Below are 15761 nucleotides of genomic sequence, written 5' to 3'. Positions count from 1 at the left end.
ATGTTGCAGTTGAAGTGACTGATTTTCAGAATGGTGCTTCTGTGTACATAGCCTTTCAGAAGCGCTTGTAGTCTAACCAAGCTTGAAAGTACAAATTATGCCAATAAAGGTATTGTATTCTGCAGACTCCCTCCCCTCCACTGCTGGCTCCCACTGTGTACACAAAAGCCATTGCTAAGGGTCCATTGACCAGCAAGAGCAAAAATTCAGGGACCTCAGTGGATTGCAGCAGGGGGAGCAGTAAATTTCACAAGGTCCACTTTGTGAGTGGATCTTATTAGATACAAGGCAATAATGAGTCTTTAAGCCAAGTTGCTCACATTTCCACAACGATTGCTCTTGTAAGCTATATTTGCTTGTGACCTTAGAGTAGTATCATGTCACATCCATACAGTGGCTTCCTGTACTACTTATTTGGTTTTGGGGTATGAAAATAGGAATACAAAAATTGTTTCTGGAATTGCTGCTTCTCTATCCTCAAAGTAAAAAACTGAAGGAAGATTTCAGGTTCTAACTGCAGTGATTTTTATTGGGTCCAGCATGGGCTGGAGGATCCTTCCCTTCCTGTGTGTGAAGGTTGGACTTGCTGAAGCAGTCATCTTTTCCTTAATTTTGAGCTGATGTGCTCCAAATCACTTAGCAACAAATGCTAGATTTCACAAATCTTTAAGCTAGTATGTTGAAAACCTTGTTTTTTCTTTCTTTTGTGATAATTATTTATATCTAACAGGAAGTGAAAACAACTTATCTGCAATACGAAAGGGATCTATTTTTCTCTCCCTGGCACAGCAGTTCATTGATCACATAAATTGCACCCCCCTGTCAGTATAAATATTGCCCTTAGAAAACACTTCAGATTCGTCTGTGGTTTCATATAAAGTACAATGAATAATTCCCACATGGATATTTGTGTTGCACAGCTGATGTTTCAGTGCTATAGGCTAAAAACCAATCAACTATTTAGTGTCCTTGGCCTCTAATAAATTGGTTCTAAAAAGTGTGAGTGTGGATCTTTCCTTTCCACCTTGTTCCCCCAGCAACTCTTTGAGACCTCTAGAGAGTTTATGCTGGAGTAAGTGGGTCCCACATGTAAAAAGGCACGTGGCCCCAGAACGGGTGGGGCTTCAGTGATGTGGGGGGGACTTGCAAAAATCACTTCATCAGGCTGTTATGCCAGTGATGCTTCTGATGGTGCAAAGATGAGACAGAAGATTTTGTCCAGTTCCTCTCCTCACTGCAGCCCCCCTGGCTGTGTAGTTTGTGTCCATTCACCTTCAGCATTAACTCTGAAAATCTCAGGGGTTGTTGAGGGAAGCAGAGGCTGTAAAGTTTTGTTTTCAGAGCACTTCTACTTGTGGTTCATAGCTAACTGTGTGTTCTTTTAGTAAGTTAAAGTTCAGTTGCTTGTTGAGTGATTTTATGTTGACTGTTGTTAAAAGGACAATAGTAACTGGTTGTCAGCTCTGTTCTTTTGATCCTCTTCCTATTCATACTTCTCTATAGCTGGCTTTTCCACAACCAAATGCATTTTTAAAAATTTTAATAAGCTTTTCAGAAGATAAATTTGAATAATGTCTCATTTTTTAAAATTTTCTTAGTGTATCCCTGCCCGCTTTTCAGTGTCAGGTTTCGGAAGCCATTGTTTGGAGAGACAGGACACACAATTATGAACCTCCTTGCAGTAAGTGATTGTTACAACATTCTTTTTTCCCATAGGGATGAGAAAGAGAATGGATATGAGCTTTGGGGCTTGGATCCACTGAAGCATTTCTATGGACAGAATGTTTTCTATGCATGGAGCATGACTTTCTCACCCCAAATGTCCCCTGAAATGCTGCTCCTTGAGGTCTGCATTGGGAGAAAGAGGTGAGAAAATCATGCTCCAACAGAGCAGAAATCCTTCCATCTGCAGAAACTTTCTGGTGGATCCAAGCCTGGGTGTTCCATTTTGTACAAATTGTTCTGAAAATATGGTTATAGTATCTAGATAAATATTTATAAATACTAGATTTTTATGCAGCTAATAACCTTAGATACATGGATTCGTTGATCTATTTGAAATGTGGTGTTGGAGCAGAGTTTTATAGATACTGCAGAATGCCACAAAGAAAAATAAGTGGGTTCTAGATCAAATAAAGCCTGAATTTTCCCTAGAAGCTAAAATGAGTAAACTGAGGTGATCGTACTTTGGCCACATTATGAGAAGACAAAAGTCACTGGAAAAGACAGTCATGCTAGGAAAAGTTGAAGGCAGCAGGAAAAGAGGAAGACAACATGAGATGGATTGACTCAAATCAAGGAATCCACTGCCCTCACAGTGCAAGACCTGAGCAAGGCTGTTCATGATAGAACGTTTTGGAGGTGATAAATTCATAGGGTTGCCATAAGTCAGATGGCCCTTAACACACACACAATGACCTTTTTAGATGTTAAAGGTCAGATTTTTGAAGTTTTGTTTTTACATTTCTGGAGACTTGAACCAGCTTTGCATACCTCTTGACAAGTCTTATAAATAGGAAATTATTAAAGGTACTTTATATATGGTACTCTTTTGGCCTGGATTAAGGGCACTGTTCTCTGGAACAGAGAGAACACTGATGCAACTGTACGTCTCAGCATGTAAAGAGCATAGAAATGTAGCCACACTAAATCTGTACTGTATTCTCAGGAAAGAATGTTGCAGCATCAGGATGGTATAAAAAGCTGTGGCACTGAGGAACGTTTGTTGCTATTTGCAAATTCCCCTTTGATTTTTTACATTGTGTCTAAATCATTGTTACAGATGAATAAATACAATATTTTAATGGTACTTCAATACCTGCTCACAGTGCTTGCTCTGGTCAAACTTGGGTGTCAGTAGTAATGATTTTATTGTTTTGTACACTGGCAGGATTTCAGAAATTACCAGTATACATTGCCGGTTGTCCAAGGTTTAGTGGTTGATATGGAAGTGAGGAAAACTAGCATAAAAATTCCCAGCAACAGATACAATGAGGTATGTACTATGAATAGTTTTATGTGACACTTTAGTTTCAGAGGAATAATTGTAATTGACTGAACAAAATAAACAATTTATTTATTAAAATGTTTTATCCCGCCTTTCACTCCAAAGGCTGCTAACAGTAAAACGCCTGTTAACAATAATTAAAACCAAAATTTCAAGCAGGCCACATTAAGTATAAAAGCATAAAGGCTTCACAGACTGTTTGCTGCCAAAATGGCTGTTGAAATAACTGAGACTTCACTTTTCACTGACAGCCAAGCAGTGATGAAGCCAGGCAGACCTCTCTCAGAAGGGTAGTTCACAACTTGAGACTGATGTAACTGGCTCCCAAAGTAGCTTCCAAAAATTTAAAAAATGACACTTCAAAATATACTCTGGAAGAAAATTCTCAGCTGGAGCAGGACGCCATGGAAGCTTCCTACCCTTCCTCTGATGGCCTCAACAATGGCACTCATCTCTATTCAGGGGCATTACAAGAAATTCCCATATAACCAAAAAGGTTTTGCTTTTAAGTTATCTGTTATTGTATGGAAATGGAAAATTCTGTTTGTGATTGCAGATGATGAAAGCCATGAATAAGTCTAATGAACACGTTCTAGCGGGTGGAGCATGCTTTAACGAGAGGGCAGACTCTCACCTGGTGTGTGTACAGAATGATGATGGGAACTACCAGACACAGGCCATCAGTATTCACAATCAGCCGCGGAAGGGTAAGTTTTGATGGCTTCTACCCATAGTGTGCTGCTGCACAGTTTCTTTTGTATTGTTGCTATTAAGCCCTTTAAAAAATAAATACATGATCAGAAAAGTGAGTTTTCATTCAAAGATCTTCTGAAACAGATCTTCAGATACTGTGTGGTAAGATAATTGACATGCAGCATAATTGGAGTTCAGCATAATTGGAGTACTTTGTGCACACATGCTGATCCTATGGTTGTATCCCATGTCGTTTTTCGTTACTATCTGTTTTCGTTTGGGTATCTTTTTAATTATTTAACATTTTCCTTTATCTTATGCTACATAATAGCTAAAATATTGCTATGCCTTTCTGAGCAGCAGTAGCTGTGTTATACTTAGCTTACCCAGTGGGGAATAACATTTACTCAGCTTAACTTTACTTTGGCATATTGGCACCTGACATCAACAAACTCCTCATAATATTTGTTTGAAGCTGGCAGTGCTAGAGTTGAAGTAATTGACCCTTTTAATAAATGAGTGCATCAGCTGAAGCTTCCAAATTGTCTTGAAAAGCAGTTCTATATACCCCTCTTGCAATAAGCCAACTTTAAGGCTACTACAGTATGAATTACAATGGCCAGGTTCTGGTCATTAGGTTGTGGGATGTAGTAGCTAGTTCACCATTGAGCCCCATGGCACAGAGTGGTAAGCTGCAGTACTGCAGTCCAAGCTCTGCTCACTAGCTGAGTAGGATCCCGATGGAAGTTGGTTTCAGGTAGCCGGCTCAAGGTTGACTCATTTTACCGACCTCGGAAGGATGGAAGGCTGAGTACCCAGCTTGCTGGGGGTAAAGGGAAGATGACTGGGGAAGGCACTGGCAAACCACCCCGTAAACAGTCTGCCTAGTAAACGTCGGGATGTGACGTCACCCCATGGGTCAGGAATGACCCGGTGCTTGCACAGGGGACCTTTACCTTTAGCCAGTTCACCAGGTACTGCAGATAAAGAAGACTCCTGGTCACTGCAACTAACTAGGATTCTAGGACCAAAGTAGAATCCAGCTGTACTTCCAGGCTTCAAACCTGATCTTTCAAAGAGCAACACTTTGGCTGACTAGTCACATGGGATATATAGAATGTTCTTGGCTAATGGAAGAGTATGTAAGATGTTGGAAGCAATGTAGCCTGGCTCTCAGCTTCTTGGATTCTAGAGATTATATTGATTGGGTTTGCTTATCTTGTGCTTGCTGCTTCCTCCCTGCCTCCCTTCACTTGAAGTAAGTAGATTTTCACAAAGACAGAAGAAGTCCGTGATGTCTTTGTGATGTTCTCTTCAAAGGAAACTAGTCTTGCAGAAGCAGTCTAGAACCAACTATTGCTTGGAGAAAAAGGAGTGAAAAATAGGATGCATTAAGAAACTTGACTTTGAACCGAAGTAGTTATTCCTATGGCTCTAGGATGACCTTTAAATAGCAATAGTGCACTGGTAAACTTGTATTTTAGACAATAGTCGGTAAAATGTGTTAATAGTAATATAATTTGCTCTTAATAATTTAATGTGCAAAGTGTTTCATGTGACTTAGAAAACTAGTGCTTGAAGCTTTGATCAAGCATCAGAAATGCAGTTTGCATAAATTTGTGCTGTATTATCCTTGTTCAGATCATTTGTGAGTGATCTGGCTTTGAAATCCAGTTTGTGTATATAATATAAATCTTTTGTTACAGTGACTGGAGCCAGCTTTTTTGTGTTCAGTGGAGCTTTAAAAACTTCTTCAGGCTATCTTGCAAAGTCCAGTATTGTAGAAGGTAAGAGAAGATTTGCCCCGACCTGATTTCACCAGATCTCAGAAACTAAGCAGGGTCAATCCTGGCTAGTACTTGGATGGGAGACCATTAAGGAAAATACCAGGGTTATGATGCTGAGGAAGACAATGGCAAACCACCTCTGTTAGTCTATTGCCTTGAAAACCCTACTGGATTGCCATAAGTCAGCTGTGACGACGGCACTTTACACACACACACAAGATACGGTTTGAACTATCACCATGTACACAGTTGATTAGTGTTTGGCAGATCAGTTAGGATAATAGTTAGAACTTGCCTCCCCCCCCCCTTATAAGTTCTAACTCCTGACTAAAACATTTTATATTACTAGTTTAAAATTAAGCAGTTGGTTGGTGCACTGAGAATTTTTTGACAATGGCAAGTTCCAAGGAACTAGGTTATTTTTAATGAAAAAAGGAGCATGTAGATGTCAGAACATGGCTACTTTGATAAAAGTGCCTGGCAGTGTTAAAAAACTAAATGTGGAATATAATATAAGACACTTTCAGAGATGGGTTTACTTACTACTGTACTGAATTACTGTTTACAGGACCTTTATGCTAACATTCAAAAAAATACTTGTTGTGGTACTAGTATCATCTCATCCCCAAATGGTATTTTCATGTTATATTTTATACTTGCTTAAGGGCTGTGTTCATAGAGCATGTAGGCCCAATCTTTGTTACCTCTGTATCTTGATTTTATAGTGTACCGATTGTGCAGATTGGTCCTGAGTAAATGTGAAAAATGACATGCAAATTAGCCAGTTGCTTCCAGTCTCCCACAATGCATAAATTCCAAATGCATAAAATAAAAATTATTTTAGGATTTAAAAGTTGTTGTGTTGATCCAGTCAGTTTCATGTTGTGCATTTCTTAGGTGCTTCATAACATAGCTATCATTATTTAGAGTTACTGGGTTATATATTTCCTCAGATGGTGTCATGGTCCAGATAACAGCTGAAAATATGGACTCCCTGAGGCAGGCTCTGAGGGAGATGAAAGACTTCACTGTTCCTTGTGGTAAAATGGATGCCGAAGAGCCACAAGAGCATGTACACGTTCAGTGGGTGGATGATGACAAAAACTTCAACAAGGGGTAAATACTGCAGCAGTCAACTAGCGTATAATTGTGTCTGCTGATAGCATGTGCCATTTTAGAAAGGAGTGATGAGGAAGTTGGTCTGTATTTATTAATAATCTTAGGAGTTGATAATTGTGATGAGCATGGGCTAGCATTGTCAATCCAATTAGATGGTGTGTGGGCTGACTTTACTGTATTGATGTGTGTGTTAATGCTAAGCTATGATGGGCATCCCGTGTATTGATTCACACACCTGCTCATTCGTGTTTAAAACAGGAGGTAATATAGGGGTTTCCTCTTTTAAATAGAAAATGGTGAAGGCAAAGACCCCCCCCCCATATTATACCTTTCTATCATTATTAAAGCATTTTTCTCCCAGCCTGGCTTTAATACCAGAAGTGATCCAGTAATAAGAAAAATGCTTTGAATAATGGTGTGTGTGTGCAGATTAAAAACAAAACCTTTTTGAGAAGTATGATGATGCTGGCCCTGGTTTTGGAATAACTGGCTGTGGTAATCTGTGGGTATTGCTCAGGTTTTTTTAATTTGGTTTTATTTTAAGATGTATTTTTGAATTCATTAGCCACCTCGAATGCATAGGGAAGTAAATGATACATTTTAAAATAAACATGGCACTGTGCTTTCATATATGATGTTGCCTTAATGCTGGGATGTTGCTTTACATTGGCTTCTGAGCTATGCCCATGTAGCCACAACTCCAAAAGTATAGCATTTAAGGAAACAGCCTGCTAATAGAGAGCCTTTTCTCTCTTTCTAGTGTTGTAAGCCCCATTGATGGGAAATCCATGGAGTCTATCACAAGTGTGAAGATATTCCATGGCTCAGAGTATAAAGCAAATGGGAAGGTCATTAGATGGACAGAGGTGAGGAAATGAAATTGTTCTTTGTCTTGTTCTAGTGCGATTGTGACTTTGTATGATGTAGGTTTTAATCTCTGTTGACCAGGAAAAAAAAAATCTTCCCTAGCTAACAACTTCTTGAGGGAACTAATGAGGGCTACAGTATACAGTAATTGAATATAAACCTATTTCTAATTAATAAACTCTACAGAGATTATACGGTTCTTACTGATCCCAGAATGACCCCAAGACATTCATTTCCTGTTAGCTCTAGAGGTATGATACATAGTGCCATGTGTGTTGGCAACTATGTACCTGTTTAACCTCTGCTGATCTCCTGGGGACATTTCTAAAACATCTCTGTCTTCCTTGGAATATTTATCGGTTGCCCGCCTGCATTCATTATTCTAGCAAATGTTTCTCTGCCTTTTTAAGATACTAATGGCAGTTTTCATTTTTTAGGGGGCTATAACGTTTCATTGTGAACAAAATCTTGAGCAGGATGGAGCAGTGTACTAATTACTGAGATGGCAGAATGGATTTCTTTGTGATATCAGGACACCTGCATATCACCTGGTCTCGCTGCAATATGGCTAGCTGCCTTCCATTTCCTCTTAATTGATTTGGCACTCTTCGAAGTCTGTGCCTTTGCTCCTTAATAAGCACAATCCCTGCCATAACAGGTTTTGTTTAACTGAATGAATAATAAAAATTTCCTCTATCCTATCTATAGCTGTAAAAGCAAGTGCATTTTTGAGTACAGAAATTTAGACAGTTAAAAGTTGTTTGAGCTGTATCTGGAACAATCTTCTTCCCTTCAGGTTTTCTTTTTGGAAAATGATGAGCAACATAATGGCTTAAGTGACCCAGCAGACCATAGTAGGTTGACTGAGAATGTGGCCAAGGCTTTCTGCTTGGCCCTGTGCCCTCACCTGAAGCTGTTGAAGGAAGATGGGATGACCAAATTGGGCCTACGGGTTACACTTGATGCTGATCAAGTAAGTCAAATCAACTAGTTGTGTGTCTGTGTGTGTGGGGGAAACACTGATTCTACTGCTAAGATAAGGGGGTTTGGAAAGGTTAAAAGGAACATCAGTAGCACCTTCTCACAATTTGATTTTTTCCTTTGGGTTGGTACTTTATCAGTTTTAGGGTGTTGCTGGGTATTTCTTCCCAGTAGTATTCAAGAGTCCGTTTTGAAAGAGGAAGCTTTTACAATTCTAATTTTAATAGTATCTCATTTACCTTGTGTTATGATTTCTGACCTTTTAAGCCCAAGATCCATTTAGTTGCTACATAGACCTTAACCCAAAAAATGTTGGTCTATTGATATTGCAGAAATTTGGAAGTCTAAAGGACAAAACCTTATAATAAACCTCTTTCATGTGTATAGGATATATGAAGTTTTAAAAAATATCTGTGTAGTTTTTGATGAGCTATAATGGCGTTTGCATGGGGTAGGGGGTCACTGGGGGTGGGGGAGGTAGTTGTGAATTTCCTGCATTGTGCAGGGGGTTGGACTAGGTGACCCTGGTGGTCCCTTCCAACTCTGATTCTGTGAATTGATAGTCTGTATACAGAGCTTCATAAAAGCTGTGTATGGTGTTGAGACAACGCTTAGGGCTGTTTAGCTTGGAAAGAAGGTGGTTAAGGGGAGTCATGATACAGGTCTATAAAATTGTGCATGGTATAGAGTGGACAGGGAGACTTTTCTCCCTCTCATAATACTAGAATGCGGGTCATCTGCTGAAGCATGAGAGATTCCAAACAGATAAAAGGAAGTATTTCTTCACACAACACATAAATTGTGGAACTCCCTGCCCCAGGATGTGGTGATGGCTGTCAGCTTGGAAGGCTTTAAGAGGGGAGTGGACATGTTCATGGAAGAGAGGAGTATTCATGGCTGTTAGTAAAAATGGATACTAGTCATGATTCATACCTATTATCTCCAGGATCAGAGGAGCATGCCGAATATATGATGTGGAACTCAGGCAGGATAATGCTGCTGCAGTTGTCTTGTTTGTGGGCTTCCTAGAGGCGCCTGGTTGGCCATTGTGGGAACAGACTGCTGGACTTGATGGGCCTTGGTCTGATCCAGCATGGCTTTCCTTATGCTCTTATGACACTTCTTAAACTTGGTTTCCACAGGTTTCCAGAAACAAAATGGATCATAACAGCAAGTTACATATCACTTAAAAACTGCAATTCTTTGTCACATCTATTGCAATAATGGCTGCATAAGATGGTGCTTTGTACTGAATCAGATCACTAGTACATCTCAGTATTGTCTGCTCTGGTGAGCAGTTGCTCTACAGGATCTCAGGCAATCAGCACCTATCCAAAAGCTTTTCGGGTATAGAAGCTGGGAACTGAAACTGGGGTTTTGTGTGTGCAAACCATGTCCGGTATTACTGCTCCAAACTCTTCCACATCAAACAGAGCATAATTTTCTTCTGAAGATAGACCTTAGCACTGTGGTTTATATCCATGTCAGTGTTTGATTTCTTTTTGAATGCTAGATATGGAGCACAGGTGTAGAAGGACTTGAATGCTAGATATGGAGCACAGGTGTAGAAGGACCTGATGCAAAGAAATTAAAGTATAATCATAATCACTTGCCCATATTTTTACCTCAGAAATCGTAAATTTAAGATATTGACTAGTATCTTTGCATGAAAGACACATGAAACTTTCACCACCCATATATTTCCGTGCTTGCTTTTTTTGTCTGTACTGGATTTTAAGAAACCCAAATATGCTTCCCTTTATCCTGAATGATGGTTATCTGAAAATTCTGGATTGTGCTTCATGTGGTCCCAGAGTCCCTCAGGCCTGCTTTGACTTGCATTCCTTCATGGAAAACATTACCTGAAGATAAGTGTTTTCGTGCAGTGTTAGATAGAGAATGACCTTGCTTCAAGCTTAGCGATATTGCAGACTGCCTTTTTTTGCTGTTCCCAGCCTTAATAACATGTTGTCTACTTTGTAGGTTGGCTACCAGGCAGGAAGTAATGGCCAGCCGTTGCCCTCTCAATATATGAATGACCTGGACAGTGCCTTAGTTCCAGTGATTCATGGAGGGGCATGCCAGCTGAGTGAAGGACCAGTCATAATGGAGCTCATCTTCTATATTCTGGAAAACATCTCATAGGAGGACTTCATTTTCTGTTCAGACCTGTTCCAGCAGCAGTTGTATCTGAATCATTTTGCACTTTAAAACTGGAAAATTAAGCTTTTTGTTAACACTATTATGAGGGGGCGGGAGTGGGTGAGAACAGTTGATCCATAATTCTGAATCGTCTATGCATTTGTCAATGAACAGGATCAGGGCAGCTTCTATACTATAAAATGGCTATGCTATCTTTGCAGCTAATATACATCTGTTACAGATTAGAAACCAACAGTGGTCATGTTTTAAGACAATTGCAGTCATGTGTTCAATGCTCAAACGGGTGCAGAGATCACTAGGGCATAAATAAAAAAAGGAATTGTCAACATTTGTAATGTTTGTAGATGAACATATGAAGAAACAATCAAGACCTCCATTCTGACCTCATTATACTGCCGTTTAATTTCTCTAGACATTTAAATAGTATCGTTTACATTTATTTTTGACCAGATTATTGGTCAAAATACCTCTGAGACATAGTGCGATATTCTATAAATACAGAACAAGCAGTATGTCCGAGGTTACCCCCAAGTCTGTCCAAGGAAAACAGAAGTTCTCTCTCTCTGGAAGCAGTATGTAAATTTAAGCTTGCATTTGTGTGTGTGTGTATGTGTATAAATAGGATAGTTTTACCTTATTTTTCTTTAAACTGTCCCTCCAGATTGACAACTCGGCAAATAACTGCATCAAAGTTTCCTTCTCTGTGAATTGCAAAAGAATCTGCCACAGGGATGAGACTTGCTAGCCTTCAGGAGCAGTTATGTGATATGCTTGTTCTTTCCAGTTGGTCTTGCTTTTTTTTTTTTTTAAAGGTAACATTCTCCCTTGAGTGGTGTGCATTGTACTTGTATTAGCCCTAACATTAAGCCTGCACTTACCTAACACTTGATAGTAGCAGCACCATGTAAAGCTAGCCTGTGAGAACTAGAATAGTTTGGCTGCTATTGCATGTCTGGCTTGCACTCTGCCTCGCCTGAGAGGAGAGCAGCCTGAGCCCTCTTGCTGCAGCGTACAAAAACTGGTACTGAGTGGTAAGCTGTAAATCTAATCTTCATCCCCGAAAAACTGACACTGAGTGGGAAAAGCTGCCAGTTTAGGCATCCCCTGAACACCAGCTGCTGTTCTGATTAGTTACCACCCAGCTACAAGGAGATAACAAAGAAATTAGGTTTACAGATCAAGGTCAAACAGATCTGAAAAGGGAGCAGCGTCTGTGGTTGTCCTTGCATCAGCAAGTAGACAATTGCTACAGGTCTACTCTTAAGAAAATTGCATTTGTAAATAATATCAGCTATGGCAAATTGCAAAGTAGTTCAATATACCTATAGCTCCTTTTGTGAGTAAGTTGCTACCGCTTGCCTAAGATTAGCAAAAACCCGGCTAATAAGCCTATGCCAAACTGCAGTTGAGACACTGAAGGAGTCAAGGGTGTTAGAACAAGGCCCAAAAATAAAGGGCAGAAGTTAATCCCATTAAAATGAGCTTGTTATTGTGAATGGCTGGACACATTATAAATATAGTTGGTTCTTAGACTGCTGTTTCTGCACAAACTCAGGTGCTCGACATTCTGCCACTCCATTAGTAAGCACCTAGGAAATCCTCTGCAGAACAAAGGTCTTACCCCTGCAGGTTAAAGCCTTCTTACATGTCCTGGTTGGCTTTTACAATTTCCTCTTTTTTGCAACAGTCAGGATTCAGTTTTATTTACAGAGTATCCAAAAGAACTACATAGCTGCTGTAGCTTTACTTCAAGAGATGGCATTCCAGTTTTACCACAGAAGCAGTTTATGCAGTACCTTTAGGCTTGCTTTAAGTTACTGATAGTGGGGGGGGGAATAAGACTGAAGATTTCCTCCTGTCTCCTACAAAAATCACTTGTTTGGGTTATGTTTGTGCAAAATGGTATTGACTGGTTTGCTTCAACCATAGCCTTTAAAATGACCTTAATTACCATATTGTTAAGAAATGAGTACTTGTTTAAAGAAAAAAATGTACTTTTAAAATTCAGTTAACACTGCAAAAGACTGCATATTATATTTTTATTTTCAACATGTAGTTTTGTATATTAAATTTATTAAAATTAAAAATGGAATACTGTGTTGTCTCCATCCACTCAGGAAGACAAAAGCAGAAATGCCAGTTCCGGGGCAGACCGATGCATGGGGGGGTGGGGGAGAGCTTGGCTGCCACAGGCTTACCCTCCTACATGAGCCACTTCCAAGGACCTGCCTGAAGATGGAGAAAACACACAGGCAATTTTAGATCCCCGGGAATATACACTCTGACCATTCTAGAAAAGTTAAGTGGAGCAGCCTCCTGAAGCACTAATAGGCTTTACTGCTGCCTCTTGTGTTTGAAAGAGAAGAGGCAGATGGCTCATAGTGAGAAGCTGTTCATAGCTATCTCAAATATGGTGCTGAGGCCCTTTCGAAAGTCTCATTAGGTTGTTACACTAGGACAAGGGGGGGTGTCTGTGCACAAGATGGGAGCTTGAAGAATTCCTCACTGCAGGCGGTTAAGGAAAGAGCAATTTACAGGCATTTGAGGAGTAGCTGCTTGACCCAATTTTCCTGTGCGCAAGAACAGAATTTATTCCAGGACCACAAGATATTTTCAACATACTACCCATCTATTAAAATGAAAATTACCTTTGAAAACATGCCCTTCCTTTGCATAAGGGAACATTAAGTACACCTTAAGTAACATTCATGTAGTACTAATGATATTAGTCTCAACAAGGCTTTAAGGCTGGACAGTCTTGTCAGCGGGTTAAATCCAAGAGGAGGTAGCAGTGCTTTCACCCTCCTCGCAGCTCCTTGTACTGTGGTGCATTTTGTTCACAAGAGTTCTCCAACCCTCAGAGGATTTTTGGAACAAACAGCAGTTCTTGGGAGAAGGGGACAGTAGGATAAGATCCAGTCTATCTACTCTTCCTGCAAGCTTTTCCACTAGCCACAACCCATTATCTCTAGTACCTTCCTTCCTGGTAATAGACTTACAAAGTTTACCAAAGTTTATCATACTATATGATAGTTATGAAAATAGATGTTATGTTCAGTAGTGCATTCATTGAACATCTTTGGTGCTTGTAGAAGCTCTGTGTGTACTCAGTCCATTCTGCAGCTTTTAACATTTCTGAACCTGTAGTGAAGAAAGGAAAATTTTAGAAGTAAACATTCATAGTTTTACTTCAAGTTTCCAGCAAAACACATCAAAGTATCATACATGGAAGTCTATCATCAACTCTTCCACAATACAAACAAACCACTTGCAAACCATATACTTATAGCACTATGCAGTTTTAAAATATGTCCTATATGCAAAAGTAAGGAGCAATAGCCTTACTATTGGGATTGCTTCCGGTGCCTGCCACATAATCACGCTGTTGGTAGGCATGACCTACAGTATCTCATTTTTTGAGCCGCAACATATGACATGAACCTATATTGTTCACTTCTAATGATAAATTTATCCCCACTATATTGTTCATAAACCCAGTAGAAGCCTACATAGGAATTTCAGATATTCCTACCTTCGATGGAACTAGTGTTCAAGGACTAGCCAGTTTTCTGTAATTGTTTGAAGATCTTGTCCACTAAGCGGCTCTCTGAGTCGCACTTTCACTTCTAGTTTTCCTCCAGTGGACTTCCTGCCATCCAAAACCTACATACAACAGAAGCAAGCAATGGCTGCAACTCAACAAACTGTGCAACTGGCTCAGAACTTTTGGTTTTTTTTCTTAAACAACAGGTTTCTTCTGGCTTCAGCAAGAGATTACGGCCCTCCTGCAGTAGAGCAAAGTATTCTTACAGGGAGTTCTGCGTCTTTCTTGCTCCATGGCAGGGTATATGCACATATTTATCAAAGACTTCTACTATCCTTAGGAGGCAGACCCAGCTGATGTTCTGCCTGTTCTGTGGCTGGATTAGCTTCCCGTTCTATCAATCCTAGGGCTAACATGCTTAAGCATATGAAAAAAATCAACCCCCCCAACACAGAAAGGAACAGGAAAGAAGCTGCTCACTTCCAATGAAAGAAACACAGCTCAGCTGGCACAGACACCTCAAGGGCCTCCTTTTGTGAGACCCAGACAATATCAAGAAAGCTTCTAAAGCAGATGCCAGCCCAGATGCTATATGGTCTTCAACCCTGTTTCCAGCTCCCAATACCATCGTCCATTGCAACTTGTGGTTGGAACACTGGTAGGTGGATCACTTCTCCAAAAACAACATCTCCATGATTCCTTATGAGGGAGAGAAACTATTTGGTTCCTTGATAAGGTCACAAGAGAGATGAAAAGAGAAGAGAAAAGCTATGTCCTCCCAATAAAGAGGACAACTGTATCAACAGTAACAGCCCTAATTATTTTGGGTCCTCTAGAGGTTTGTTCTGACACAGACTCCATAAACTGCTTGGATAACTCTCCAGGCCCATTTGTTCTTGAAGAATCATCAGAAGAGCAGCCACCTTAAGGAAGACAATGACTACACTCTCACATGGGACTCTCAACAGGTCTGACAATCCTAACATACATCCTGGGTCTCATGAACTCCAGCGTGGTAATTTCACAATGGATCCATTTCCAATCCTGTCCACTCCAACGGCTCCTATTCAAAGATATTAAAGCCCGGGGGAAAACTTTTCCCCCGAGGTTTTTTTTCAATTTCTCCAACAGAAAAATAAACTTTTAGGGAGTACTGAAAAGAAATCTTAAGAAATATTTTATCTTTTATAATAAGTGAAATGCTTTTAAAGACAAGGTGGGCATCCTGTAGACATATAGCAGCTCTTAAATCCAAGATGCATTTCTGCATCTGGAAGGATACCTAATCTTCATGAAGTGAGCATGCAAGGGTTTCACTGCTTAACAACAGTTGTGTGACCTGCTGTCCTTTTGATCTGGTGTGGCTGACCTTTTTATCTCTCCCTCAAACCACTGAGACACATTTACCTGGCAGGAGGGAGAAAAACAAGATCAGAGGGAGGTGGGGCATAAATTGAACCAAGGCCTCAAAGGAAAACTGAAAGTTTCATTGAGAACTTAGCTCTCTCTAACCCAGTGGTTCTCAACCTTCCTAATGTCGCGACCCTTTAATACAGTTCGTCATGTTGTGGTGACCCCCAACCATAAAATTATTTTCATT

General features: G+C 40.0%; 2 protein-coding genes across 2 annotated transcripts in view; one reads left to right on the top strand and one right to left on the bottom strand.

The window, feature by feature from the left end:
* The window catches only part of ZFYVE9 (zinc finger FYVE-type containing 9), a 39846-nt gene extending 28203 nt beyond the window's left edge, over positions 1–11643 (top strand). The window contains exons 10-17 of the mRNA XM_056845644.1: positions 1599–1681; positions 2891–2995; positions 3564–3714; positions 5407–5487; positions 6441–6603; positions 7367–7472; positions 8270–8446; positions 10438–11643. Coding sequence (XP_056701622.1) covers positions 1599–1681; positions 2891–2995; positions 3564–3714; positions 5407–5487; positions 6441–6603; positions 7367–7472; positions 8270–8446; positions 10438–10599 — 1028 coding nt within the window. The 3' untranslated portion in view covers positions 10600–11643. The remainder of the gene's footprint in view (positions 1–1598; positions 1682–2890; positions 2996–3563; positions 3715–5406; positions 5488–6440; positions 6604–7366; positions 7473–8269; positions 8447–10437) is intronic.
* A 1915-nt stretch (positions 11644–13558) lies between these two features.
* CC2D1B (coiled-coil and C2 domain containing 1B) overlaps positions 13559–15761 on the bottom strand; it is a 50268-nt gene continuing 48065 nt past the window's right edge. Inside the window, exons 23-24 of the mRNA XM_056845211.1 lie at positions 14150–14280; positions 13559–13758 (exon numbers count right to left, since the gene is read on the bottom strand). Of these exons, the coding sequence (XP_056701189.1) occupies positions 14161–14280 (120 nt within the window). The 3' untranslated portion in view covers positions 13559–13758; positions 14150–14160. The remainder of the gene's footprint in view (positions 13759–14149; positions 14281–15761) is intronic.

The sequence above is a fragment of the Euleptes europaea genome, chromosome 2 (assembly GCF_029931775.1).
Source record: "Euleptes europaea isolate rEulEur1 chromosome 2, rEulEur1.hap1, whole genome shotgun sequence".
In the NCBI taxonomy this organism is placed as follows: Eukaryota; Metazoa; Chordata; class Lepidosauria; order Squamata; family Sphaerodactylidae; genus Euleptes; species Euleptes europaea.
The sequence above is the reverse complement of the archived record's forward strand: the minus strand, read 5'-3'. Positions and strand labels throughout refer to the sequence as shown.